The sequence below is a fragment of the Sapajus apella genome, unplaced genomic scaffold, assembly GCF_009761245.1.
Source record: "Sapajus apella isolate SASKATOON/1434 unplaced genomic scaffold, GSC_monkey_1.0 scaffold96, whole genome shotgun sequence".
NCBI lineage: Eukaryota > Metazoa > Chordata > Mammalia > Primates > Cebidae > Sapajus > Sapajus apella.
In genome coordinates, this window is record NW_022437036.1 from 6,649,751 (window position 1) to 6,677,009 (window position 27,259).

General features: G+C 45.5%; 1 protein-coding gene across 1 annotated transcript; it reads right to left on the minus strand.

Annotated features, from left to right (window-relative positions):
- Window positions 1-4,166: 4,166 nt before the first annotated feature.
- On the minus strand, window positions 4,167-26,817 carry RAE1 (ribonucleic acid export 1). Its single transcript, XM_032257213.1, has 12 exons — window positions 26,475-26,817; window positions 23,431-23,527; window positions 22,765-22,869; window positions 20,885-20,977; window positions 16,863-16,949; window positions 15,400-15,486; window positions 15,215-15,286; window positions 13,852-13,959; window positions 9,099-9,205; window positions 8,937-9,012; window positions 8,174-8,368; window positions 4,167-4,616 (listed from the first exon to the last, which is right to left on the minus strand). Exons 1-12 carry the CDS (start codon window positions 26,744-26,746, stop codon window positions 4,530-4,532), a joined length of 1,386 nt encoding a protein of 461 aa, XP_032113104.1. The 5' UTR covers window positions 26,747-26,817; the 3' UTR covers window positions 4,167-4,529.
- Between the last annotated feature and the right edge of the window lie 442 nt (window positions 26,818-27,259).

Below are 27,259 nucleotides of genomic sequence, written 5' to 3' on the forward strand. Positions count from 1 at the left end.
GCAATCTCCACTCCCCGGTTCAAGTGATTCTCCTGCATCAGCCTCCCAAGGAACTAGGATTACAGGCATGCGCCACCACAACCAGCTAATTTTGTATTTTCAGTAGAGACAGGGTCAGGCTGGTCTCAAACTCTTAATCTCAGGTGATCTGCCTGCCTCGGCCTCCCAAAATGCTGGGATTACAGGCATAAGTGTGTTATTTTTAAGATGTGTTTTTAAGACGATTATTCTAACGGCATAAGCAATGTTTTGATTCTACTTCCCAAATATCTTAAAAGCTTAGTAACAACAGCAAATGGAGCAGGGTGGCCAACACTTCTTTTTTTTTTTTTTTTTAATTGTACTTTAGGTTCTGGGGTACATGTGCAGATCATGCAGAATTGTTGCATCGGTACATACATGACAACGTGGTTTGCTGCCTCCATCCACCCGTCACCTATATCTGGCATTTCTCCCCATGTTACCCCTCCTCAACCTACCCAACTCCCGCTGTCCCTCCTCTAGCCCGGAACTCAAGTCTGTGAAATTGAACACAGAACAAACACGCTCCAATGTTGGCATTGGACCATTCGCGCCATCTGCTGGCCGAACGTAAGCACAACACCCGCCCCCCGGGGAAAGAATCTTAGCGCTAAGCAAGCTCTCCAGTCATCCTGGTCTCCGGACCTCTTCGTCCGGCCTGAATACCGACAGCACAGCCCCATTGAGCAGGAGACTTCTCATGGACGCCATCCTCACTGGCACTTATGGTAGCAGCTACATTTAAACTCTTCATCACAGGACAGCGGTGGGGGCTCTTTTATGCTTTAACTCTTTGACTCTTCACACAGCCATTCTGATAGCTGCTTTCAATGTCTCCCGTTTTACAGATGAGGTCCCTGAGGCTTAAAGGTTTAAATTACAGACTTAAACAAATGTTAAATCATACATGTTTGCTAAGTTGGTGACAGAGTTGGAATTGAAGGTGGGCAGTCCAATGCCAAGCACTTTTTTTTTTCTTTTTTTTTTTTTTTGAGACAGGGTCTCACTCTCGCCATCTGGGCTCACTGCAACCTCCGCCTCCGGGGCTCAAGCAATTCTCATGCCTCAGCCTCCCCAGAAGCTGGGATTACAGGCATGTGCCACCATGCACAGTGAATTTTTGCATTTTTAGTAGAGATGGAGTTTTGCCTTGTTGGCTAGGCTGGTCTGGAACTCCCAGCCTCAAGTGGTCCACCTGCCTCAGCCTCCCAAAGTGCTGGGATTACAGGCATGAGCCACTGTGCTCAGCCCCACGTTATTAATTGCGATGTTATATGGTTATTTCAAATATAATTAATATAATCACCCCTCCCATTTTGGGGAGACCTCAAGTGCAGTTATGGCTAGTTCTTGAGGTCACTGCAGCTAAGAACTCATCCTAAACCATATAGAAAGTGATGGGAACAGAGAAAAATCTCACCCCAGGAGATTAAAATGTCATATATACATACATATATTCTGTAATTTTGTGTCTCCACTAAAAGAAATGCTTATTGCAACAACTACATTCATTTCACAACCTGTGGATGGGTCATGAGTTAATCTGGAGAAGGCTGGTGTTCAAGAGCATGTGTTTAGTTCATGTTTTACAGAGCCCCTCCTTCAAAAAACTAACATTTTGGTTGACTAAGAAAAAATAATTTTCCTACATGACTCAAGAGATATAGGTGATGGGGAGGAAGGCAGCAAATCACACTGCCATGTGTGTACCTATGCAACAGTCTTGCATGTTCTTCACATGTACCCCAAAACCTAAAATGCAATAAAAAATAATAAAAATTAATTTATTGAAAACAATTTTTTTTTGAGACAGGGTCTTTCTTTGTTGCCCAGGCTGGGCTGAACTCTTGGCCTCAAGTGATCCTCCCACCTTGGCCTCCCAAAGTGCTGGGATTCCAGGCGTGAGCCACCATGCCTGGCCCTTGCTGTTTACCATCTCTTGGTGGTGGTTTTCTGGTGAAAGCCAGTGAGCTCACTGCCAGCAAGCTGGGCACTTGCCACACCGTCTTCTTCCTCCACCAGAGGATCCTCTGGTGTGAAGCTAACCCGAAAATGGGGTGAGGCAGGCGGGTTCAGTTGGCCCTTTGCTTGAGAGGGTTTTCACGGGCAGGCTCACACGCACACATGCACACACGAGCACAGGCTCGCAGACAGGTGCCCCACACAAACCCATAGCATCTCCACGCTGCTTCCATTATCCTGTCCTCAGGTTCGCAGGGGCAGAACAAATATGACAGCAACAGAGTGCACCTTCCTGCACACACCCCGAAATCCTGGCCGCCTTGGTTCCACAGCATCTTTACACCAGGTTCTTCCCACCAGGCCCTGTTCCCACAGTGAGTAACCAAGGAAGTGATGTTACAACAGACTGGGAAGAAAGAACGTGCCAAAACCAAGCAGAAAATCAAGGGCAAGGTCAGTGTTCGCGGTGGCATCCTGGTGGTAGGCAGATGGCAGGTGTATTTTCACTGCAAAAACCCTTTCCACTTCTTTGTACGTTTTTTATTTTCATAATATATTGAAAAAAATTAAGTGAAAGAACACAATTCGTCTTCTCCATGCTTTATATACTTTACTTTCAACGAAAGCAGCTGTTTCTAACAGGGTGTGCAGTACATCTTTAATGGCGGAATGACATTAAAACAAAGAGCCAACATTACACTAGTATCTTTTTGAACTAGAAGATGCCATCAAACTTATGAATACTTAATGAGCATCTACTGCATGCAACCTATGGGTGTCTGTGGAGATGAAGTTTAAGAGTTCCTCTAAAACTTCATACACATTTTAGGGAACATGAAAATAAATATTTTAAGAAGCTTAATGATTTCAGTGAATGTTCCCTGGATCCACATTAGCACACATGCAGTCTTGGGCAGCAGAGAAAGGAGCCCCGGCCTCATATAGGATTCACATCCTGGGGACAGGAAGACCTCCCCGACTCCCGGGTTCTGACAGCCCAAGTCCAACCTTGGATTTATGCAAATGTTTTAAATTTGACAATTACAGTAACTATCCCCTTGGGGAAGTGGCAAGGTCCCATTCTGGGAAAGCCCGCTATAAAAGGCCTGCAATTTAGACTGATTTCCAGCCTGGCCCATCACTAGGGCTGGTAAAAATAGTGAAACTGGGGCTAAGCTAAAGCTGACAAGCCTATTCCCCCTCATACGAAAGTTGGCTACTGAGATAATCACGCTGGAATCTCCCCTCGCAGCAATCTTCTGCTTGCTAGATCTTCCCCACGTTAAGACCACGTCTGATTCACAAAGAGAAGAGAAAAATGAGCTGGAAATGGTTAACCTGAAAATTCAGATATTTTTTCTAGTGCACGTGCCTTTTTATCTCTAAAAATTAAGCTTTCAGGCTAAAAAACAGGGCTAGAGAGTGAGTGGGTCTGAATTCACTTGTGGCCTACAAAAGAAATGAAACCAGAGTGCAGGCGGTCTATTCCGGTAGAAAATTTTATTTTCACTGTCTTTTGTGAGTAGGCAAACATATCTTACAACATTATCAATACTAGAATTTTACACTCAGCAAGTCAGATTTCACACATTAGTCCCAAACAGTAAGACCCAAAAAGCATTTGAGATTACAGGTGAAAAATACAGTGACACTCAAAAGTCAAACAGTAAGTGGAATTTCATTTTGAATACTTACCCATCAGGAATTTTAAATTACACAAAATAAAAAAGCAACAGCCGAACAACCACTACTGAGGGCATGAGTTCAGAGCAATTCCCATGCAGGGGACCTGCGTTCTAACTTGAATGTCACACAAGTGTCACCCACTTGGGCCTTAAGAGGCTAGCTCACAAATGGCCTGTCACCCAGCACAAGCAGCAGTCCCCATTTGAGTCACTCAGAAATCTGAGCAGCAGAGCCAGAAAGCACTGAGGATTCTGAAGATGAGAATGAAGGAAGCAAGGAAAAACACATTCAAACTCTGCCCACCAGGGCTCGCAGAGGCTGCCGTTCCTCATGGCAGAAGTGGGCACAGCTTGGGATTCCCTTTCCCCTAAGGTTTCTGTGTTCCCCAAAGGGTGTCTGAAATCTCAACTCAAAGCCCCACGCTGATGCTGAGCAGGATTCACGTTCCTGAGGTTACAGGGTGGGCAAGGGGAGAGAAGGACAAAGGAAACTCGGAGAGCAATCTGCAAAAGACTTTATTACAAAATATAGCACAGGGCTCACAGACAGTTTTCCAATATTCTCTAACACATACACTGCTGAATGGAGCACTGCAAAATACCTGGCAGTGCCCACAACCTAACATCTATAATAATTTCAACCCCCTTAGAGTTACAGAAAACTCTGCACGCGGCAGTGGAGCGGAGACGGCAAGGCGCCGCCGGGCAGCTGGGCTCTCGGTGCCGAACAATGACAGCCTTTTCTCCAGGGGTTCAAATCCATGTCCGTGGCTGACAACCCAACAAGGCTGGGACCCAAACTGGTACAGAGGTGAGGCAGAGCGGACAGAAACAACTCTGGCTGAGCCAGAGTCTCGGCCACTACTTCTTATTCCGGGGCTTTAGCTCTTCAGCTGCATTACGCAGGAAAATGTAATTTTTCTTCTGGGGATTATAAAATTCATGTCCCTAAAAAGAACAAAAAACACCAATGATCTTATTATTCAAAGGAAAGTTAGCAGTTTGTGCTTCTACGTGAAGTCCTGTGCTACAATTCTGGAAGCATCATCTCTTAGAGAAAGAAAACAAAGTCAAATGTTAAGCAGAAGTTCAGTCCTCAGAGAGAGGGCTAAGGGCGTGTTGGTACCAGCCTGTCATCAGTGTCCTGCTGAGAGTCTTCACAGGTTTGTGTTGTCAACACTGAGCTCCCTTTTAACACCCCAGGACTGTAGCCAAGGTAACTGCTTTGGGCCCCTTTGTCAGAATTAGCTCTGACCCGAGGTTTCACAGAAGGGAAGACAATCTGACCTGCGAGTTATCTTGGGGATGAAGGAGACGCCCCACTCCACATGGAAGGAGCCACAGACATGGAGCGCCGGAGAGGCACGCATGGTGGTGAGCAAGCCAGAGGCAGGTACAGAAGCGCGCGCATCTCCCCAGGCCCACACTGGAGGGGATGCAGGGCTACATGGCATCCAGAAACCCCCAAAATCAGGATAAGGCCAGACTACAGGGCAGTGAACGGCAGACAGGGGCCTTTGAACGTTATTCCCCAGGGAAAAGGAAGCTGCAGGCAGGTCAGTGATGTGATCAGATTTGAGTTTTAGGAAGAGAAGCGAGTGGGGTGGGCAAAGCAGACAATCCAGGAGAGACAGCAAGCAGGAGCCGCAGGTGGGCCAAAGACCTGGAGGAGGGAGGTGGGGCATGGTACCGGGTGCACTGTCACCTATACTGTGACGACAGGTTTTTATTCTCTTCCAAACAGGCACGCCAAGAAAGCTCTAGAAGTTTTGATCAACAGTGACCACTAATTCTCATAATATACAAAATGTAGCTTTTTTGAACAGTTTCTTAAGCAGCAAGCTAGTAACATCAATCACACGCGATCATGACTTTGTACTGGAGAAAACTGTCCTTGACTAAGAACTATGAAAAACCCCTGAAGCAAATTTCTCTTTTAAACTAAAAAGATTCTGACTTATGTAACCCCCAATATAAGTTGATATTATTGCTTGGATGAATCAGATTACTTCAATTTTTATTTATTTATTTATTTATTTATTTTATTTTATTTTTTTTCTTGAGACGGAGTTTCACTCTTGTTAGCCAGGCTGGAGTGCAATGGCGCCATCTCGGCTCACCGCAACCTCCGCCTCCCGGGTTCAGGCAATTCTCCTGCCTCAGCCTCCTGAGTAGCTGGGATTACAGGCACGTGCCACCATGCCCAGCTAATTTTTTGTATTTTTAGTAGAGACGGGGTTTCACCATGTCGACCAGGATGGTCTCGATCTCTTGACCTCGTGATCCACCCGCCTTGGCCTCCCAAAGTGCTGGGATTACAGGCTTGAGCCACCGCGCCCGGCCCTACTTCAATTTTTAAACAGCGCTCAAAGAAATTAGCTTTCTCACTGTTCTCAATTTACTACTACGTTTTTCAATGCTTATAATACATAGAGTCCCTCGTGTCATTTAAGTTAAAATGCAGAATTCTGATGCGGCTGCCAGGAGGAGTATGCAAAGAGGAAATTCGGTGAAGAGCCCGACGGGGGAGCTGAGGCCTCGGGCTCCACACAGGCCACAGCCTGTCCAATCTCAGCCAGGAAGAACCAAAAAAGTACACTCTTGTCACAAAACTGAGTGCATAGCTTACACAGGTGAATGGATAAATAAATGGCACACCCTACCAGGGAATACTACGCAGCACTGAAGAGGAATGGACGAGTGATTCACTCAATAGCATGGGTGAATTTCAAAATCCTTATGCTGAGGGGAAGAAGCCAGGGTGTGGGGAAAATGCAGCATAGGGCAATGTTTATATAAAATTCTAGAAATGCAGACTAGTCCACAGTGCCAGAAAACAGATCCACGGTTTTGTGTGTGCCCGTGGGAAGATCACAGTAATACACACAAAAACCTTTCAGGGAGATGACTGTGGTGATGGTTTCATGGATATTTACAGATGTTGAAATTGAACACACTACACTTATTGAGGTGCATTTCAATTGCACCTCAATAAAGTTGCTTTTAAAAAAAAGAACAAAGCTGCATGGCTCACACAGTAAACCCTCAAAGAGGGAAACACAGAAGCAGCAGCAGGCCTGTAGGGTTAGAAGGCTAGGAGGGAATCAGCTGGACTTCTGCATCTAAGTTCAGGGCCTCCGGAAGACTCAGGTGCAGCCACGCTCCTGAGACTGGGAAATACCAAAGGCCAGAATCAAGGGATGTCTCCAGTCACTGGCTTGTGTGGCAGCAGGTGTCTTGGGAAGGCGAAGCGCCTGTCAGAGCCCTGTGGTGGCCCCCAAGGCTGAGACGGCGGGAGGCCAAAAAGGCAAGAGAGTCCCAAAGACAGGAGCTGGCAGGAGAACAGGTACCGCAGCTCGAAACAGAATAAGCCAGGACACGGCTAAGCAGCAGGGAGGAGAGCTGTGTGGAAGACGAAGAGATGGGTGCGTGCCCGGCACAGAAAGAAAGGAAGCTTCTGGACTGGATGAGGAGGACATGGCCACAGGGACTCTGAGTACAGCTCCAGGAGGCCAGAAAGTACATGGCAGTGGACCGAGGAGGGGACAGAGCACAGGGAACCAAGAGGGCAGGTGCTGACACCACTCTCTGGACAGTCTTAACACAGAGGGAAATGGGCTCCTTGAGGCTTCTGTGCTTAGACAGAGGGGAGGAACTGGTGGACGGGACAGAAGACAGCAGGAGAAGGCCCAGTAAAGAGCCGTGAGCGTAGAAGGAGGCGGGGTCAGCAAAGACAGAGAGAGGGCTAAGGGCGTGGTTGGTACCAGTCTGTCGTCAGTGTCCTGCTGATACCAGGTGAGTGGGAAAGACACGGTGGGCAACCGGAAGCCCCTCCTATGTGAAGCGGGCAGCTTTCCCATCAGAAGCCAGGGCAGGGTAGGGAAAAGTCTAGAAGACTGCTGTGGAGCAAAGGGCAGAGGGGGGTGGAAGAGAATGATGAAAACCACAAACACAATGATGATGCCCTTTCCAGAAGAGCTGAGCAGTGGAGAAACACGCAGGCTGGCTGAAAGCCAACACACTTACCACGGGGTTGGGCACCAAGTACCTGAGTCTACACATTTCACCATCATTCCCAAATGCCTCAAAAATGCAGCCACACTCCTGCCAGCTCCTAATGCCCCCTACCCAAACCATCCAGCCAACCAGGCAACCAACACCTCCCAGGCGAAAGCTCCACGGCCTGCCCTGCCACCCCCTCCCCTCTATTTCCTTCACAAAGTACAGCCCCCAGCTTGCCTGTGCTTCTGTACCCAGCAACACAGCAGCCCGTAATGGCCACTGGCCAAGTCCTTCCTGTGTCCTGGGTTCTGGCCAAAGGCTGTACTGAATCCCCAGAACCACTGGAGGAAGCCCTGCAATTTCCCAACACAGGCAGGGAACGGTGACCTGCCCAAGGACACTTGTGCACCTTGAGAAGAGTCACAACTCAGGCCTAGGCCTTCTGAACCCACAGCCCGGCTGTGCCGCCTTGGGGCACACAGAGCAGGCCCAGGAGTTCTCACCTTTGACCAGTCGTAGCTGGAAGCGTACGCAAATATGTTTCCATTGTGATTGAAGCAGCAAGCTGAGATGGGCTGATCTAACTGTTCAGAAGTTTTTAGTTTTGTTCTGGCATCTTTGTCCCAGAAGCTGAATCTACCATCAGATCCCACAGTCGCAAGGGTGCCATGAACAGGATGGAACGCGATTCCGTTTACCTGCAAGGATTGACACACACAATGAGAACCCGACAGAGGGGGCGGAGAAGGTTCCACCCACGCACACTTCCTGCTAGAGTTAGGAAACCAAGCGCACAGGCACATTTCATTCCAGCTGCTGCCTGCTGATCACAGGAGAAGCTACCCAGGCTTCCTCCATAAATGCCAGCCCAGAACCTAATCTTGCCTCCTGTGAGGCCTGCACGCCAGTGGAGTGAGCGTGTGGGCAGCAAGCAAAAAGGAGCAGACCTCAGGAAAACGCTTTTTTTTTTTAGCAAACAGAGTTAGTCTGAGCTGTGTGTGTGAGCTGTCTACCAGCACCCATAAGGGAGGGAGAAGACTCTCCGCAAAACATCGTAAGCTTGCCTTCAGAAACAAACACACAACGCTGCTAGTCAGGGGTAGGTTAACCCCGAAAACTGAAGCCCACGGCACAAGCCACTTATCTCAGGACAAGAACACACACAGGCTCTTCAACGATGAGTCTTTTCTGATCCCACAATTACTCAACCACCTCCAAGTCTAGTTTCCAGATGTGTTGCTAAGTTTCAAGTGTCTAAAAACGTACCGCGTAGATGTCTTGAGGAGCTGAAGTATTGGTTCCATTAGATCGATGACATTTAAAGGTAAAATTATCTTTGGCACTGAAAAACAAAGGTTCATGTAAGTCTTCCTTGATTAAAAAAAGAGTCTCAAGTGAAATCTGCAAGCTGACAAGAGTCACACTTACGGGTTCGGGGGGTTGATATAGTGAATAGCAACTCTCCCCTCGATACTTCCCAGGGCAAAACCAGTAGGCTTGTTCTGTTTGTCTTTAAAAATAGCCACACACCGATGCTACAGTTAAAATAAAACAGAAACATAATCACAGTGTAACCTAAGATTTCATGACTAACATGAAGATAAATCATTTACCCCATGTGTAAGTTTTAGAAGAACCAGAAAAACACCACTTGAATATGACACAAGGATTCTCATTTCCCTGTGTGGTAAGCACTGCTTTTTAACTCCTTAACAGCTCCGTCTAAGCAATGAGTTTATGACTGCACAGCCCGTGCTCCTCCCCCTACAGCTGCTCACTCTCCCTCTGCCACCTGGCAAGGCTACATTCACTCCAGCAGAGCCCCCATGGGCTGCGATGCAGGCACTGGCCTGGCCTAAGGGGAACGGGAGGCGTCCTTAGCTAGGCAGGTGCCCCTCGGGAGGTCATCTGATGTTTCTGCGCCTCTGCCTCCACAGCTGGAGGGAAGCAGGCTCTGCCATACCCGTCTCACAGGGTGAAGGGGACAGTGGATGCAGTCAGTGGCCATGCTCCACACAAGTGAGACGCTGCACTTCACCCAATGTTGAGCTTGAGGGCCCAAGGGCGGGTCTCCACTCTACAGAACAACCCATAGAGATTCCACTACCCGGCCTTCTGGGCAGAGGAGCCGACCACCCAGAGGAGAAGCCAGCTTCAGAGTTATCACTTCTTTCTTCCAGTAGTGGCAACCTGGCCAAAACCTGGAGGGCCACCCCACCCCCCGACCTGAGGTGGCCATCTTAGCTTCTGTGTGAGTTTAGGGGGAACCCAGCAGGACCCAGGCAGGGGCTAGGCAAGACAGAAGGAGAAGCAGCCCCTGGCACTGTAGCAGATGCCAGAGATGCACATTTCCTAAGTACGAAGGAAAATGGCCTGCTCTTTTATTCCTGTGCTGCTTGCTCTCCCACCTTTTTAAAAATAGCCAGACCACTACTTTTGTGAGTACAAAGAAAAAAGGTAGAGCAGAGAGACAAACATCTGTAAGTTCTTGGATGACAGAAAAGGCCATGGCTGGTCCTCAGCACAGGGTATACTACATGGCACACACACCAGGAACTGCACAACACCAGGGGTGTCACTCACACTAAGAGCCACATGCAGTAGCCCTGTGTAAAGGCCAATGACAATGAGTTCTAAACAACAGAGAGGCCAGGGTGCTAGCACCGGGTGGCAGGAAGTTCATGAAGTCAGATGAGACCAGGTTTTTTGGGGATTCATCCAAAAGGAAATGGAGAGGCAGGGAAGGGCTTAGACCAGGGTCTGGCAAGGCCAGTGGTGCCACTTACAAGAAAGAGCCCCTGCCTCGCCTCCAGAGGATGCCTTAAATGAGGGCCATGGTCTAAGTGCTTATTTTGTTGTATTGTGGTAAGAACATTTAATATGAGATCCCCCGCTTCACACATTTCTAAGTCGACATCATTGCCGACTCTAGGTACCATTGTGCACAGCATATCCCTTGAGCGTTCACACCCCGCTTCGCGACACTTCACCCCACTGATTCAGTAGCTCCCCATTTCCCTCTCCCCCAGGCCCCTGACGACCACCATTCCACCTTTACTTCTGAGTCTGACTGTGCTGGATGTCGCATTTCAGAGGAGCCATGCAAGTTTCTTTTTGTGTCTGGCTTATTTCACTTTGCATAATCTCCTTCACGGTCACCCACACTTGTCACGGGCGACAGGATTTTCCTCCCTAAGGCTGCACAGCATTCTGCTGCACGTACACACCTCATTATCTGCTCACGTGGCTGCTGTGAATGGTGCTGGAAGGAACACAGGAGTACAAGTCTCTCTTCAAAATCTCCATTTCAATTCTTTCGAATCAAGACACATAAGTGGAACTGCTGGATCATACAGTGACTGTTTTTCATGTTTTGAGGCCTCCAGTTTTCTGTAACAGCTGTGGCATTTTGCAACCCCCCAGCAGTGCGTGAGGGTTCCAGGTTCCCCACACCCCTCCTGCACTTGTTCTCTTCAGGCTTTCTGATTAACAGTGGTCCTGGCAGATTGGAGATGGCATCTCATTGTGGTTTTTATACACCTGCTGGATATTTGTATGTCTTCTTTGGAAACATATCTATTCAAGTCTTTAGTCCATTTTTCATGTCACCAGTTTTCTTGCTATTGAGTTGTGGGGGTTCCTTTTGTATTCTGGAATTAATCCCGTGTCAGAAATAGTCTCCAAATATTTTCTCCCATTCCACAGGCTGCCTCTTCACTCTCGTGGCTCCCGCTGCTGTGCAGGAGCTGTCGGTTTAACACAGGCCCACTGGGCCAGTTTTGCTTTTGATGCCTGTGGTTTTGGTGTCATAGCCAAGGATTTACTGCCAAGACCAATGTCATAGAGTTTTGATCTAAGTGCTTTCCAAGATTTGAATTAGATGTGGCAGGAGAGAGGAAGAAAAATAAACAGATTCCAAAATAATTTCAGGGTGGAGGGAAGCAGACTGAGGATGAATGAGGCAGGAGAGGGAGAGGTGAATCAGGGGTGACTTCAAGATTTCTGGCTATCACAAAGAAGACGGAGGTCCCATTGAATGGGCTGTGATGCACATCAGGAGGAACAGGCCAGAGGTGGCTGTGAGGGGCAGGTTCAGATCAAATGTTCACTCTACAAACATTTACAGAGCGCTTTCTACATATGAGATCCTGCTCCAAGTGCTGGGAAGTAGCAACAAATATAAACCAAAATCTCTGCTCTCAAGAAGTTCACATTCTAGTAGACAAAACAAGGGAAATATTTGGTATGTATATGATATCCACACATACATATAAAATAGATGGTGCTGGGGAAAGTGGCCAGGGAGGATCCTGAGGCAAGAGTTTGAATAAAGAGCTGCAGAATGTAGTCTTGGGTTTGGCGTGGGGTACTGCAGGCTTAGATGCCTGGGAGACACATCGAGGAGCTGTCCAACTGGGTGTCCACGTCAGGAGCACAGAAGTGAGGTCTTCTGGGGATCCAAGTCTCCATCCACAGGGCGTGACTTGGGAGATCAGGTTGTGCTTGGGTGGAGGAGGCAGAGGCTTGGGGAGATGTCTGAGGAACGTTCACTTCAGCTAAGAGTCAGCCAGGACACAGTAGCAGCCACAGAGGTTGTGGGTAAGAGGCTGCAGGACAGCAGCCAGGGGAAATGTTTCGTGTAAGAACAGTGAATGGGGCTCTGTTGCAGCAAGAGGATGGTTGTCCAGTGTCCCCTGGAATTACCAATGAGGATGCCATTGGTGGTCATGCCAAGAGCAGTTCTGGTGGAACAACGGGGGCAAGGGTCTCACAGAGCAGAGTGAGAAATGAGTGGGAGGTAAGGGAACAAAGACATTTCATGCAAGATGCCCCACTTGCATGAAGGGGAGGGAAAAGGGACCCAGGCAGTACTGGAGGAGGATGTGGAGGTCAAGGGAGATATGTTTTCTAGGATCAACTAGACTTGAGCAAGTTTCAGTGCTAATGGAGAGGTACTAAGAGGCAAGAGACTGGAGAGACCGGGGTATGGGAAAAGGGTGATACTTTGCATACAGTTCCTAAGAAGGCTGGAGGGCATGGGGTCCCACTACAAAACTGGCCTTGGAGGATGGTTTCCACCTCATGGGGGAAAAGCCAGGGGAGGAGGCACGTATAGGCAGATTTCTAGGTCTGGCAGGAGGAAGAGGAGGAAGTTCCCACCATTAGCTTCTTTTTTCTCTGAGCAAGAGCTGATCTGATTGGTGGAGACAAAGACTAAAGGAAGGAGAAGCTGACAAGAGTGCATGCCCAGCAGCTCTGTGGCAAGTGGGGGACTGAGCTCTGGAGAAAAACCCAGCAACCGTCTAAGCGTGATGCAGGCAGCGGTGATGTCGGAAGCTAGGAATTTACAATGGAACCAATCTATCCAGATGTGTAACTTTATTCTCAAGGAAACCAAAATATTTTGCCCCTAAATAGACTTCTCTGACATGTTTCAAGATGGCTATTCAGAAGGGCTGGATATAATAGCTAAAAAGCTAACTTTTGGGGGGAGATTTGCATCTGCAGAGAAAATCGGCATTGATGCAGCCAGGCTTTCTCCAAGACCCTTCCCTTGTCCTGATTTAGGGAAGATTCACAGGAGTCTGATGCTCTGAAAGGTCTCAATTCTCTCTGAGGGTGCTACCTGTGGGGTTTCCTCCACATTAACAAGACCACCTTTGCTACGCATACCTCTTCTCTCCCTCCCATAACCTGTCTTACCAAAAGAACCTGATTTACCATGAGAACCTGTTTTGGGCCATGCTCTGAGACCTCTTCTTTCCATGACTGTAAGATGGTATGGAAGCATCAACCATATTGCCTTTCTTTTAAGATACTTGTAAGACACTGTGCACGTCAATAAATCTGTATGCCATTTCTTCTATTAATCTGCCTTGTTTCCTCTGGTTTTCAGTGACCCCTCTTCAGAGGGCAAAGGAGCAACTTTCCCTTGGCCCCTACAATTCAGGAGCACTCAGCCATCCAGGGGTGTGTCTGAAGACATAGGTTCAGTTCATCTGGGATACCTCAGTATTACTTAGTATTTACCCACTAAGTGTTTGTGTTTATATCCTGAAATTTACCCTCCTTTGAAAATACTTATAAAGTTTTTCAAAGTACACTTGTGTTCCAGATGTGAACACAATCTTGCACACAACAGGTGCTAAATACGTGCTTCCTGGTTTGACTTACGACACACCTGATGTTTCAGTGGAGATTCTATCCTCCTGAATTCAGAAGGCTGATTCTCTAGTTGATAGACAATCAGGCCCCTCTCTGCAGTTGCCACCACAGCCATGGGGTATATCTAGGGAATAAAGGAAAACAGACATGCGCTTCAGGTGAAGGAGGGCACTGTTTTTACACTAATGTATTTCATCAATTAAGTCTGAGTTTTAATAATCCTGTGATTAATGTTTCACTAAAACTTAGAGAAACAGTATTTGAAAGTAGACCATTCATATATTTTTAAAAGTCTCATGTTTTAAAACTATACTCAGGAACTAAGAATAAATAAAAATCCCCTATACCACCCCTTCAGTCGGCTGTCATAGAATACTTTACTCCAGTCTTTGTTCTCAGCATTATACTTGGTACGTAGCATATTTCTGTACAAATCATATCCTTTACTCAAAACATGTTTCATAAGGCCCATGTCACACACTTTTTTAAGTACCAGCACTGGCTAACATCCCCTCAAATGAACCCACCACAGGGTTCATTTGTCTTTGTCTTGGTGGTCCCTTAGGCCACTTCCAATGTTTCACCGTATTACATAAAACAAAGACCATTTGTATCTTTGATTATTTTCCTGTGATAAATTCCTAAAAGTGGAATTATGGGACTGTTGTTACAAACCTTAAGATGTGACTATACAGATAAAGAAAGTTCAATTTTTTTTTTTTCGAGACAGTCTCACTCCGTCACCAAGCCTGAAGTGTAATGGTGCAATCTCAGCTCACTGCAACCTCCACCTCCAGGGTTCAAGCAATTCTCGTGCCTCAGCCTCCCGAATAGGTGGGATTACGGATGCACGCCACCATGCCTGGTTAATTTTTGTATTTTTAGTAGAGACAGGGTTTTACCACGTTGACCAGACTGGTCTTGAACTCCTGACCTCAGGCAATCTGCCCTCCTCGGCCTCCCAAAATGCTGGGATTACTGGCATAAGCCACAGTGTCTGCCTGAGAAAGTTCAATTTCTATCCCACTCAGAGACAGTCCCCAAAGACCTGGTACCACCCCACAAAGTTACTCCAAGTTTTTGTACTGCATGAAGAGGATATGATAGGTATTACACTAGAGACGGCATGTAGCTAACTGCATATGTTCAAATGAGTGGCAGGAAAATTTGACATCTAGCATTTAGTACTTTTAGAAGAAACGCAGCACAAAAGTTTCCTGACTGAAGACAACTGAAACAATATGAACTCTATCCTTTATATCTATTATTAAAGTTGGCAGGATTTTCATATTACCTGCTAACTGCAAAATGCCACAAGGTGAGAAATACCTATTTTGTTTTTTTTAGAAGGGAAATCATATTAAATTGAAATCCCTTACCACATCAGCACAGTAGCACCTTTCGGGGAGTTGCAAAACCATCATAGGATTTGATGATCGAGTATCCCAAAACTAAAAGCAAAAAGAGAAGCCAGTATGTGACCATTCAGAGCGGAAGTTCAAATGGTGCAAGAATAAATGTGAATCCTGACGGGGCCAAACAATGCCTCCATCGCACGTTATACCTTTAACGTCTTATCCCAGCTCCCAGTCATCACACAGCTGTAGTTTGGAGCTTTGATCCAATGGATGGTTTTAACAGGAGCATCATGCTTTCAACAAGACAAAAACAAAACAGATCAAGGTAAATGTAACAATGTGCTGAACAATTTTAGTTGTAGCAATTCGAAGGGAAGGAACTAATTTAAATACTGAGGTCATACCAAACATAAATCAAAAGGTATTTAGCATTTTACCAGTGCTTCCTCACTGACAGTTTGCATGGGTCTCTTGCCAAATCCCATGTTGAGATGTAATCCCCAGTGCGGAAGGTGGGGCCTGGGGGGAGATGTTTGGGTCATGGGGGCTGATCCCTACTGTCTTAGTACAGTCCTGACGATAGTGAGTGAGCTCTCGCGAGATCTGGTTGTTGCAAAGTGTGGCGCCTCCTCTCTCCCACAGCTCTCCCTCCTGCTTTTGCCATGTTATGTGTCTGCTCCTGCTTCACCTTCCACCGTGAGTAAAAGCTCCCTTGGGAGTCCCTAGAAGCCGAGCAGATGCCGGCGCCATGCTCATACAGCCTGCAGAACATGAGCAAACTACATCTCTTTTCTCTATAAATTACCCAGTCTCAGGTATTTCTTTATAGCAATGCAGGAAGGGACTAATACATCCATGATCAAAATAGTCAATTTAACACAAGGTATCTACGTTTCATTCTAGCAAACTTTAATTTTTTTTTCCCATAATTAAGACATATGTGTGAGTGAAGGTAAGCTCCTCCTTAGGGAGATACTCAGAAATAGCAAGTAGGGGATTCCACCACAGCTTTACCCACTAAGGTAACACGAATTAAGAGATCAAGATGTTTCTAGTACACAGTACTGTGATCTGAGTATGCAGTGCCTTCCTGAAAATGTTTTAGTATTGTGCTCTTCCTAAAGCCCCCTTAGCAGGCTGGACCCTCTGGTTCTAGGTTCTTTTATCTTTATTGCTTCTGCCCTTGGCATTCTTCACACAGTTCCTGCCAGCGGTCCCTAAGTAATGATAAAAGCTCCCCAAGTGTGGGGAAGTGTCCCTTTTACTCGCTGCTTTATTACTAGCTCCTAGACAGAACACTTGCTGAATGAATGAGTGACCAAATGCAGTTAGTAGAAGGCCAGCCATGCACAAGTATCAAAATGTCAAACCTGTGAATGTAAAGGACCACTGATGATGGCCTGTCTCTCACAGATTTTAATGTCACCAACTCCTTATGACTCCATCCATACATATATGAAGCCCCATGACAAAATAATCTGGACACTAGTTAAGAATGAGAATGGTTATAAAATTGTTTCTGTGCTCAGGAAGTTTCTGCTATATTGTCTAATTGATCTGAGAGTCTAACTGCATGTTTTATTACAATCATAATAATTATTTCACTTAAAGAGACATCCCAATCCTGGGTACCAGCTGTGCCCAGTCTTTCTGCAGAGGCTTCTGTTACCTGTGCGATTTGTATTGCTTGGTTACTGCTGAGGTCCCACATTTTAGCAGTCTTATCACACGATGCCGTAAATACTTTGCTCCCGTCCTAAAATAAAATGGAGAACATTTTGCATTTTAAGAAAAACTAAATCTCTAACTACATATACATTTAGATACTACATTGAACATATTGAGGCAAACTTCAGCAATCTTTATTTTTCCAATAGTTTGGGGACCAGCATATTGCAAACTACAGTGTCATACAAAAAACTCACATTCAGCTATTTTGTTATTGATTTATTTTTCTAAGAGAGAACATATAAACAGGATTTTAAAAATCAGAAGTCACAAACTAGTGAAAACAAACTCTTTCTCTTGTCCCTGATCCCAGTTCTCCTCTCGGTAGCAACCATGGGCCAACCTAAAATTTTTTCTTATTTTGATAAACTTAAAGCCTTCAGAAAAGTTGCAAAAATAATGCAAAAATATACCCATAAGCACTTCACAGAGATTCACCAATTATAAACATTTTGCCACATGTATCTTTCTCTGTATATATATAAAAAAGGTAAATCTGTAATCTCTAATTACCTTTGTACAGTCCTATCTAATAACACTTCGAAATACACGCAATAAAGCTATGCCAATTTACAACTATCAAGGCTCCTATTTAAACTGTCAAATCGATTTAAAAATTAGTAGTCACTGTGTGATGGTTTTTACAATATTCACACAGAGAACTCAGAGTAGGTCTTCTCTGTCGCTGTAGCTTGAAAGCAGCTAGACATATTACATCAATGAATGAGTGTGGCTGCGTTCCAATAAATCTTTATTTACAAAAATAGACAATGGGTCAGATTTGGATCAGGGGCCATAGTTTGCTGAATCTTGGCCCAGTCTATTTATTACATTTTTGGTTCCAGAGCTCAAAAATTTATCACCATTCTCCTCTAGCAAAAACTTGTTCCACTGAAGTGATTTCATTTGAAAGAAGAGATGAAACCTCCTCAACATCTAACTAACTTAAATTCTAACCACTCTACTGAATTCCTAACATCACGTTGGATTAATCTATTACTTAATGGAAGCCATAATGTTAATATAAGTAACATGAAGACATTCTCCATTGCATAAGCTTACATCAGACCGGAGTAACCCACTGACAATTCACAGTCCAATATTAATAAATGATATAATAAACACCCGATTATTTTCACTGTTAACCCAATAAAGGCATGCTCCAAGGAAAGATTACAAAAAGTAAAAAAAAATTCGGCAAATCTTACCTCACCTGTTTACCAAAAACATCACCTCCAGCATGACCAGTATTAGAGGCACTTCCCCCAGTGATAAATGTCCCACGGCCACAGAATCCCGACCGTGCAAAGGCAGCATCATCACTTTTCCCTATATATGGGGACTGTATGAATGGCCACATGAAGGTTCACCTGTCTCTTACTTTCAATCAGTGAAATGGACCTATCCATGAAGAGGCGTCGTATATAAACAAATGAGACAAGAAGACCCTATGGAGCTTTAATTCATGAATGCAATTAAAAACTCAAGCCTACAGGCCCTAGCCTACTATCCCTGCGTTAAAAATTTTGATAGGGGTGACCTCGAAGCATAATTCAACCTCCAAACAACCTAAACCAAGACCATACTAGTCTAATTGAGTTATTACACATTGACCCAATATTTTGATCGACAGAATAAGTTACCCTAGAGACAACAGCACAATCCCATTCTAGAGTCCATATCGACAATAGGGTTTACGACCTCAATGTTGGATTAGGACATCCTTATGATGTAGCTATTAAGGGTTCCTTTGTTCTACGATTAAAGTCCTACATCATCTGAGTTCAGACCGGAGTAATCCAGGTCAGTCTCTATCTATTTAACATTTCTCCTAGGACAAAAGGACGAGATAAACAGGGTTCACTTCATAAAGCACCCTCACTCCATACATGATGCTATCTCCATCTAATAAATCATCACACACCCTACCCAAGAACTGGGTTTGTTAAGAAAGCAGTGCCTGGCAATTGCATAAAACTTAAAACTTTATAATCAGAGGTTCAACTCCTCTTTTTAACAACCTGCCTATAATTAACCTTCTCCTGCTCATTATTCCTATTCTTATTGTTATAGCGTTCCTTACACTCATTGAACAAAAAAGTCTTAGGCTATATACAACTAGGCAAAAGACCCAACATTATAAGTCCCTATGTACTGCTTCAACAATTTCCTGATGCAATAAAACTTTTCACCAAAGCACCCTTGCGGCCCCTAACATCTACTATTACCCTTTAAATTATTGCTCCAACCCTAGCACTCTCTATCACTCTCCTTTTAGGAACTCCCCTCCCTATACAAAATCCTCTAATTAATTTTAGTATAAGCCTCCTATTTATACTAGCCACATCACTAGCCACATCAAGCCTAGCCGTCTACTCTATTCTACGATCAGGATGAGCATGCAATTCAAAATACACATTAATCAGCACATTACGAGCTGTGGTCCAGATAATTTCATATGAAGTCACCCTAGCCATTATCCTGTTATCAGTTCTACTGATAAGCGGCTCATTCAACTTATATGTACTCATCACAATGCAAGAATTCCTCTGACTGCTCCTGCCATCATGGTCCCTAGCCATAATATGATTTATCTCCACACTAGCAGAAACTAACGGACCCCCTTTTGATGTAAGAGGAGAGTCAGAATTAGTCTCAGCCTTCAACATCAAATATGCCACAGGCTCATCTGCACTCTGCTTTATAGCAGAATATATGGATATTATCACAAATGCCCTAACTACTACTATTTTCCTAGGAGCACCACACACTGTACATTCACCAGAACTCTATACCACAAATTTCATTACCAAGACCCTTCTTTAACCACTCTATTCTTATGAATTTGAATGGCATACCCCCGATTCTGATCCGACTAACTCATACATCTTTTATGAAAACACTTCCTACCACTTACACTAGCATTTTCCATGTATCTCAATGCCTGTCCTAATTTCCAGCATCCCACCCCAAACATAGGAAATATGTCTGACAAAAGAATCACCATACATTAACGCAACATGCTGAGTGCAATGGTTGCACCCTACAGATTTTCATTTAGATGGCTCTTGTGAAGGCAAAACTATAGGGACAAAAACCTTATCAGTGGTTTCCAGGGGCTGGGAGCTGGGAAGGATTTGATGACAAAAGGAAGGAGGAGAATCTGGAGGCCGATGGATCTGCTCTGTATCTTGAACACAACTCTATGCATTTCTTAACACTCACAGAACTGTATACCAAAAAGGTTCAATTTTACAGCAGGCAAATCAGTCTCAATAAAGCTGACTAAAGGAACAGGTACAAGGCCTCAGAAGGGGCCTCAAGGCTTAGCTCTTCAGCACTGCAGTGTCTGCCTGTCACCAGGCCCCTTTACATTCTTGCTACTGTTAGGTTCAGCCACCAGCAGCAATGGCAAGAGAAAGGAGGAGAGGCTGGGGTGTTCACCCCTGGCTCCCCTCACCAGGCTGAGGCTCCTCTACAGCTGTTCATCCCCCGGCTCCCCTCGCCAGGCCGAGGCTCCTCTAGAGCTGTTCATCCCCCAGCTCCCCTCACCAGGCCGAGGCTCCTCTAGAGCTGCTCACCCCCTCTGCAGCTGTTCATCCCCTGGTTCCCCTCGACAGGCCGATGCCCCTCTACAGCTGCAGCTCACGCTGTGCTCCAGTAGCCCCACCCACTGCAGCTTGCCACAGGTGTTTTACCTTCCCGCTGGCTTCCTTGTAAATTGTCCCTTCATCATTAACTCTCCTTAACCACACACAAAAAATTTAATACAAGAAAAGCTTTCAGAGATTGGCTAACTAAAGCCAACATTAAGAACATCAATAAATTACTATGTTCATGTTTGGAAACTTAGAATTCTTACAATGTGAACACGTACGTGCTATTTATGTTTGGATTATTAAATATTCTAAATTATACTGTACTTTAAGTAAAAGAGAACATTAGAAATGGAATGGAACGTACGTCACTCCAGCAGACATCTAGCACAGGCCCAGTGTGCATCTGCTGGGCTTTTGGAATGGTCTGTCCACTGTCTTGAACTTCCCAGCAGCGAACCTGTAATAACAAGATGATTCAATGCAAACAAAGCAATTCACCATGTATTGCCTGCAGTTAACACCTAATAACTAACGGGTACAACTTAACCATACACAGGCTTCTCATAGCAACCTAATCACTTAACTTCAAGAACAAAGGAATTAAAATTTCTATGAAAGTAGCTGTTTTCTTACTCCTAAGCTATTAAATAAATTCTATTGCTTACACATAAAACTGCAAAGAATTTTCTCACTGCATCTATGAGATACGTCTTCTAAAGTAGGGTATCACTTACCCATTACCATTCAGAGAATCAAGACCAAAGGAGAAACTTACCTCTTTTCTGAATACTTTTTTATGTTATTTCCCCTCAGTTAAAAAAGTAATACATTTTAGAAATTTGTAAATATGGCAAAAAAATAAAAATCACCCTACAGACAACCACAGCTGATGGTTCTGTGTGTTCTGTCCTCTTCCCATGCACGTATGCTTTCTGGAAGACACTAGATTTCACCGTCTCTTCACGTTTGCAGCTACACCTTTCCTCACCTGCATCGCCAGCCTGCTCATCTTTAAACATTCCAATATTTTTTTAAAGCAGCAAATCAACTGAAATCCTTCTAGAAATTCTATGTAGAAAGCAAGGCTTGCTCAACCTTGACTACCATCTTCCCTCCTGTTCCCCTAACCCCTGATGCCCCTGTGCTGTAGGCCACAGTTCCAAAGCTTTTCCAAAAATTTCAAACGGTAGTCCATCATACAAATGTACCATAAATTGCCATTACTATTGGATATTACCATTTTCAAAATTTTCACTAGCATTATGGCTTTTTGTGAGGCAGTACCAGGCCTTGGCTAACTAGAAGTGTGGGCCGGAGCCTGATTGTGGGTGTGCAGCCTCTGGCTTTGCCACTCAGATCTGTGACCCCAGGCCAGTTATTCTACTTCCCTAGCCCCAGCATCCTGATCCATAAAATAGAGACCAAGTACACAATGCTTTGGCTGTTATAAATGTTAATTTAGACAATGCAGACGAAGTACATTATCAGATTTCTTCCTCAAGTTCCAGAAGGGGTATCAATGAGATAAAGGGTATAAGCCTAAGGATTTTTGGTAACTATTACCAATTATCCTGGGGAAAAGCGCTGCCGACTTACACACCTACCAGCCGCACAGGTAGGGTTTCCGCTTATCCTTGCTGGCACTATTATTCTCTTAAATTTCTAATTTTGTTAATTTAATAGAAAAAAAAGAGTCTTAGATTTGCATTTATCTGATTACAAGTATGGCAGAATGGTTCAAGTTTATTCTTATTTTTGTGAAGTCCCTTTTTACACTCCCCTTTGCTTATTTTTCTATCAGCATTTTCTTTTAGTAAATTATAATTTTTTGGTATATGATGGGTGAATATTTAGGCAGATCTGTGCTATTATTTAATGTTGAAAAAGTCTCACACATGCCTGAGGAACACTGTCAGGATGCCAAGAAGGGAGTTTGCTGGTGTGTACCACTGAGGATAACATTCACTCTGGAGGAATATTACATTTGATTTGAGAACAAACTTCAAGAGACTAAACTAAAGTAGAAAGTTTCAAGCAACACGATTGTGCTTTCCTAACAAAAACCAGTGTAAGAACAAATAATGTCTCCCATTCACAAGGGTTTACATCCTCTAAACTGATTTATTTGAAAAGGCCATAAATAAGTCTAACTGATTCATTTGCCTGGGAAACAGTGGAGCTAAAGCTAACCTTGCCCAGACAAAGAGAGGTGCTTTATAGAACATCTATTTAAGGAGCACTTACATCATTAGCCCACGATCCTGCAATAAGAAAGTTCCCCGGCAAGGTCGGTGGGCTAAAGGACAGACAACCAATGCTATCATCAGGAGATGATGTCACTTCAATATCCTGGGGGAAAAAAGTCAATGTTAAAATGTATGCATAATCACAACTTAATTCAAAGCTGTTTTCTTTCTCACTAATTACCTTACGGTGGCCTTTTCTTGTGCTCGAGAACTAATTGAATTAGATCTTTCCTTGCTTTGATCAAAAAGAGGAATAAAAAACAAGCTAAAGCAGCAGCACCACCAGGACTAGCAGCAGCTGCTAACGAAATGCCCATGGCCTCGTTTTCTACATGACCAGTCCACTCTGGCCGCACAGTGCGTGATCACAATTCTCACCTGCCCTCCCCTCTCCCCAGCCATGGGAATTCCGAGTCAAGAGTCCCGGGCCCGGCCGTGGGAATCCATGCTGTAACCTGCACCTTGGGTGATTCTGGAGACCCAAGAGGACACTAGGACAGGGGACACATATTTTCTGGGCTCCAGTGTTTGAGAAAGATGAGTTAGACAAAGTTTCAAAGCTTTCGCCCCAAAGGAGGCTCCCAAGTCATCTCAGATTCTGTCCTTGATCCGAGTAACTCTGCCCAAACTCTTCCTACAAACCCTGGGAAGCTTTACGTGGTACCTTCATAGGGTTGTGATTATCTGTGGTTGTGCTGCCAAACATGCTGGTCCCACTGGTTCCAAAACCTGACGTTGTTCCAAACAGACTCATTTTGACCCTAAAAAGTAATGAAAAATGTTAAGGATGGGTTCTTTCTTAAGTAACATCACTGAGAGGCAATGTAAGAGAGTTAAGTCGCAGAAGGGAAACACTCAAAGTGGCCTGAGGCCAGGCCTTACTCTTCAGACAAGATCTATATATGCAACGAGCAGATTGCTTTTAAGAAACAACCTCCTATTTTACAGTAGTTTTAGGTTTTCAGAAATTGTAAAGACAGAATTCCCATAGGCTCCCTATCCAGTTCCCCATATTATCTCATATTAGTATGGTCCATCAGTTACCATTAATAAATCAGTATGGACCCACTGCAGATTATCTTGTAGTCATCAACTAAAAAATAAATGCACTCATTTTTTACATGGAGACACTGAGCTGCGCACGAGGAATACAACAGTGACCAAGATCGCAGGTCCCCATGCTTTCAGGTTTCTACCTAGTGGGCATTCACTTTCTTCCTCATTTTTGCATTCTGGTTTAGGTCAGTATCTATTTTTTTATTTTTTGAGACAGAGACTTGCACTGTCACCCAGGCTGGAGTGCAGTGGCTTGATCTTGGCTCACTGCTACCTCTGCCTCCCAGGTTCAAGTGATTCTCCTGCCTCAGCCCCGACGGGTAGCTGGGATTACAGGTGCACGCCACTATGCCTGGCTAGTTTTTGTATTTTTAGTAGAGACAAGGTTTCACCATGTTGGTCAGGCTGGTCTCAAACTCCTGACCTCATGATCAGCCCACGTCAGCCTCCCAAAGTGCTGGGATTACAGTGCGAGCCAACACGCCTGGCTAGTTAGGTCAGTACCTGCATGAAGTTACCTAGAACAACCAGTCCAGGCAGCAAATCAGCAATTCTTTGTAGAAGTTTTAAAAAGGTCTGGCCTTGTGTTTTGGACGTTTACCCAGCAAGAAGCTCTCCCACCCTGGGTTTTTTCCGGGTATTATAGTCGAACAGGCCCACGGGGGTTTGGATAGGGCCTCTGCCACTCAGGAGTTGGGACTCTGATCTCACCAGGCTTCATTTTCCTGCTCTGCAAACATAGGGAACATTAAAACCTTCTCCAGGGCTGCTCTGAGGATCAAAGCAGATTACGTAGGAAATAAACGCACAGTGTCTAGTGCATAGTGGGTAAAATAAATGACTTTTCCCTGCTTTCTTCCAACTCCCCGAGGAGTTACATACACTGAAGCTACATTTCATTTCTGTTACCTGTTACACTGAGAAGTCCCCCATACCAGTCCCCTCTCCAAAGGGAGCCAAACGGCTAAGTGACATCCTTGCTAACAAGAAAACACAAAACAGAGAAACTGCAAGGAATTTTGGGAAGGCATTTGAGCTTCCCCAGCTTCAAGAAAAGTAAGTGCAGAACAAAAGGTCAGAGCAACAGCTACAAGCACATGAATATCTTACTAAATGTGAGAGGATGTGGCGCTTGCCAACCACATCTCTGCTCTCAAAACGCAGAGGTACCTGAAACACCAGTTAACTGCGTGAATGAACAAAGGAATGACAAGGCTTCTGCAATCACAGTCCAGGTGCTAGCTACGTGGCTTTGGGCAGGTCAACCTTGATTTTCTCATCTATAAAACAGAGACACTAACATCTACTTCACAGAGTTACAAGAACTAAGCAAAGCCACACACACACACACATATAGCTCCTAAAACACTACAGGCTCTTAGTAAATGTTACTTTCACCCTATCCCTTTTCCTCAACCTTCAAGATGGGAGAGAACATTTCTGCCGTTAGGGATGCACTTAAGGAAAAGAACATGGTAGGTGAGAGTCGTTGGTGTTAGTCAGCGTGGACCACGCTATGCTGAGCACTGGGAAGCTTCCAACCTTCAGAAGGCACAGGCACCTGTGGGACCCACCTAATCTCTTCCCGCTCTATCCCTCCTTGCTGCCCTCCAGCCCTCCTGGCCCTCCTGGCTTCCTTTCTCTCCTCAACACAGCAAGCTTATCCCTGCCTTGGGGCAAATCTAGTGCTGCTGTTCCCTCAACCAGGGATGAGTCGCTTCCCTCTCCCTATAGCTGCCTCCGTTTGAATCTTCAGATCCCAGTTCAAAAGTTGCCTCCTCGGAACTTTTTGGGGTGATGGAAATGTCCCAAACCTGCACTGTTGTGGTGTTTATGTAACTGCATAAAATTTCCAAACTCACAATGTACACTTGAAATGGCTCTTATGTACGTGATGTAAGTTATACTCCAATAACACGGTCACAAGTGTTCTTTTTTAAAGTCACCTCCTCAGAGGCTTCTCTGCCAACTTTAACATCCATAACCTTCCATCACATCCCCTAGCTTTCTTCACAGCACCAGTCATGACCTGGAATTTCTCGTTGGCACTCAATCTCTTCCCCACCACAATGCTGGCTCCAAGAGGGCAGGGACTTGCCTGGATTCTCCCCTTAATGTACACTCGGTCACACAGTACCGTGCCTAGCCCAGAGCGGCTGGTATCTAATAATACTTGCCTGGAGAAGTACTGCCTGTACAGTTGTACGTATATGCGTATCCAATAAATACTTGGCGGGTAAGACAAAAACAGATTGTTTCCGAGTGGAGTGCTACGAAAGAAATGAAGCAGGTTGACGTGGAAGAGGCTAACAAGGGGAAGCCCTTAGGGAAAGCGTCTGCGAGGAGCTGACATGTATCTGACGAGACGCCAGGCGTCTAAGGGAGGGGACAGAGGCGACAGACACTGCATTAACGCAATGCGACCCTTCCTGGGATCTGTTTCCCCAAAAGAAAAACGATGGATTAGGCCCTAGGTGACCCCTAAGGCCACTTCCAGCTCTGCCCTCACTTCCAGAAGCCACTAACGAAGCTTAGTCAACAGTCCCGCTCGCGCCCCAGAATCCCGCAGAAGCGCGCTCCTCAGAGGCAACCCGGCCTCCGCGGGCGCCATGGCGGCGGGTAACGGAGGGACTCGCGCGGCACGGGGCCTACCTGGGGGTCTCGCCCCGGCGGAAAGCGGCGGCCGGGAGCAAGAGGGTCTGAGGAGTTTGCGAACGGGCTCCGGCGAGGAGGGCTAGTGCGAGGAGCGCGGGCAGAAATCCGAGGAGCGCGGGCAGAAATCCCAGGAGCCCGAAGTCTTCTAAGCCGGCAGTAGAAACTGTTCTGACTACCGCGGAAGCACTGCGCATGCGCCCTGCAGCCACTTCCTGTGTCGCCCGGAAATCGTCGAAGAAAAAGGTCGCGAGGCGACAGCACATGCGCATAAACGCTTCATACCAGCAGTTTGCGAATTGGTCCAAAGTTGATGCAGCCGCTGCAAGTCGCTAAGCGACTGGTTTTATAAATCCTCAACTGGTCAGGCGCGGTGGCTCACACCTGTAATCCCAGCACTTTGGGACGCTGAGGCGGGCGTATCATGTGGGGTCAGGAGTTCGTAGACCAGCCTGGCCAACATCGTGAAACCCCGTCTGTACTAAAAATACAAAAATTAGCCGGGCCTGGTGGCGGGGATGCCTGTAATCCCAGCTTCTTGGGAGGCCGAGGCAGGAGAATCGCTGGAACCCGGGAGGCGGAGGTTGCAGTGAGCGAGACCACGCCATTGCACTCCAGCCTGGGCAACCAGCAAAATTCCCTGTCAGTCAATCATTCCGCGACTAGGGCTAGTGCAAGGTAGTTAGCTGTTTTCTCTTGTGAATTAATTATTGCATTTATCGTGTATAAACGTCTAAAAGATTCTGATTGCTGCCAATTCAAGTCCAGGGCCATCCTCTGAGAAG

What these genes read in the sequence shown, in the direction of transcription:
- RAE1 (XM_032257213.1), bottom strand. Translation starts at nt 26,746, where the DNA reads ATGCGCATGTGCTGTCGCCTCGCGACCTTTTTCTTCGACGATTTCCGG. An exon ending in GGTGCTACTGTGCTGATGTG is followed by an intron (nt 13,960 to 15,214) that starts GTAAGGGATTTC and finishes TTTATTCCCTAG; the next exon opens with ATATACCCCATGGCTGTGGT. An exon ending in AATCTCCACTGAAACATCAG is followed by an intron (nt 9,206 to 13,851) that starts GTGTGTCGTAAG and finishes TTTTAACTGTAG; the next exon opens with CATCGGTGTGTGGCTATTTT.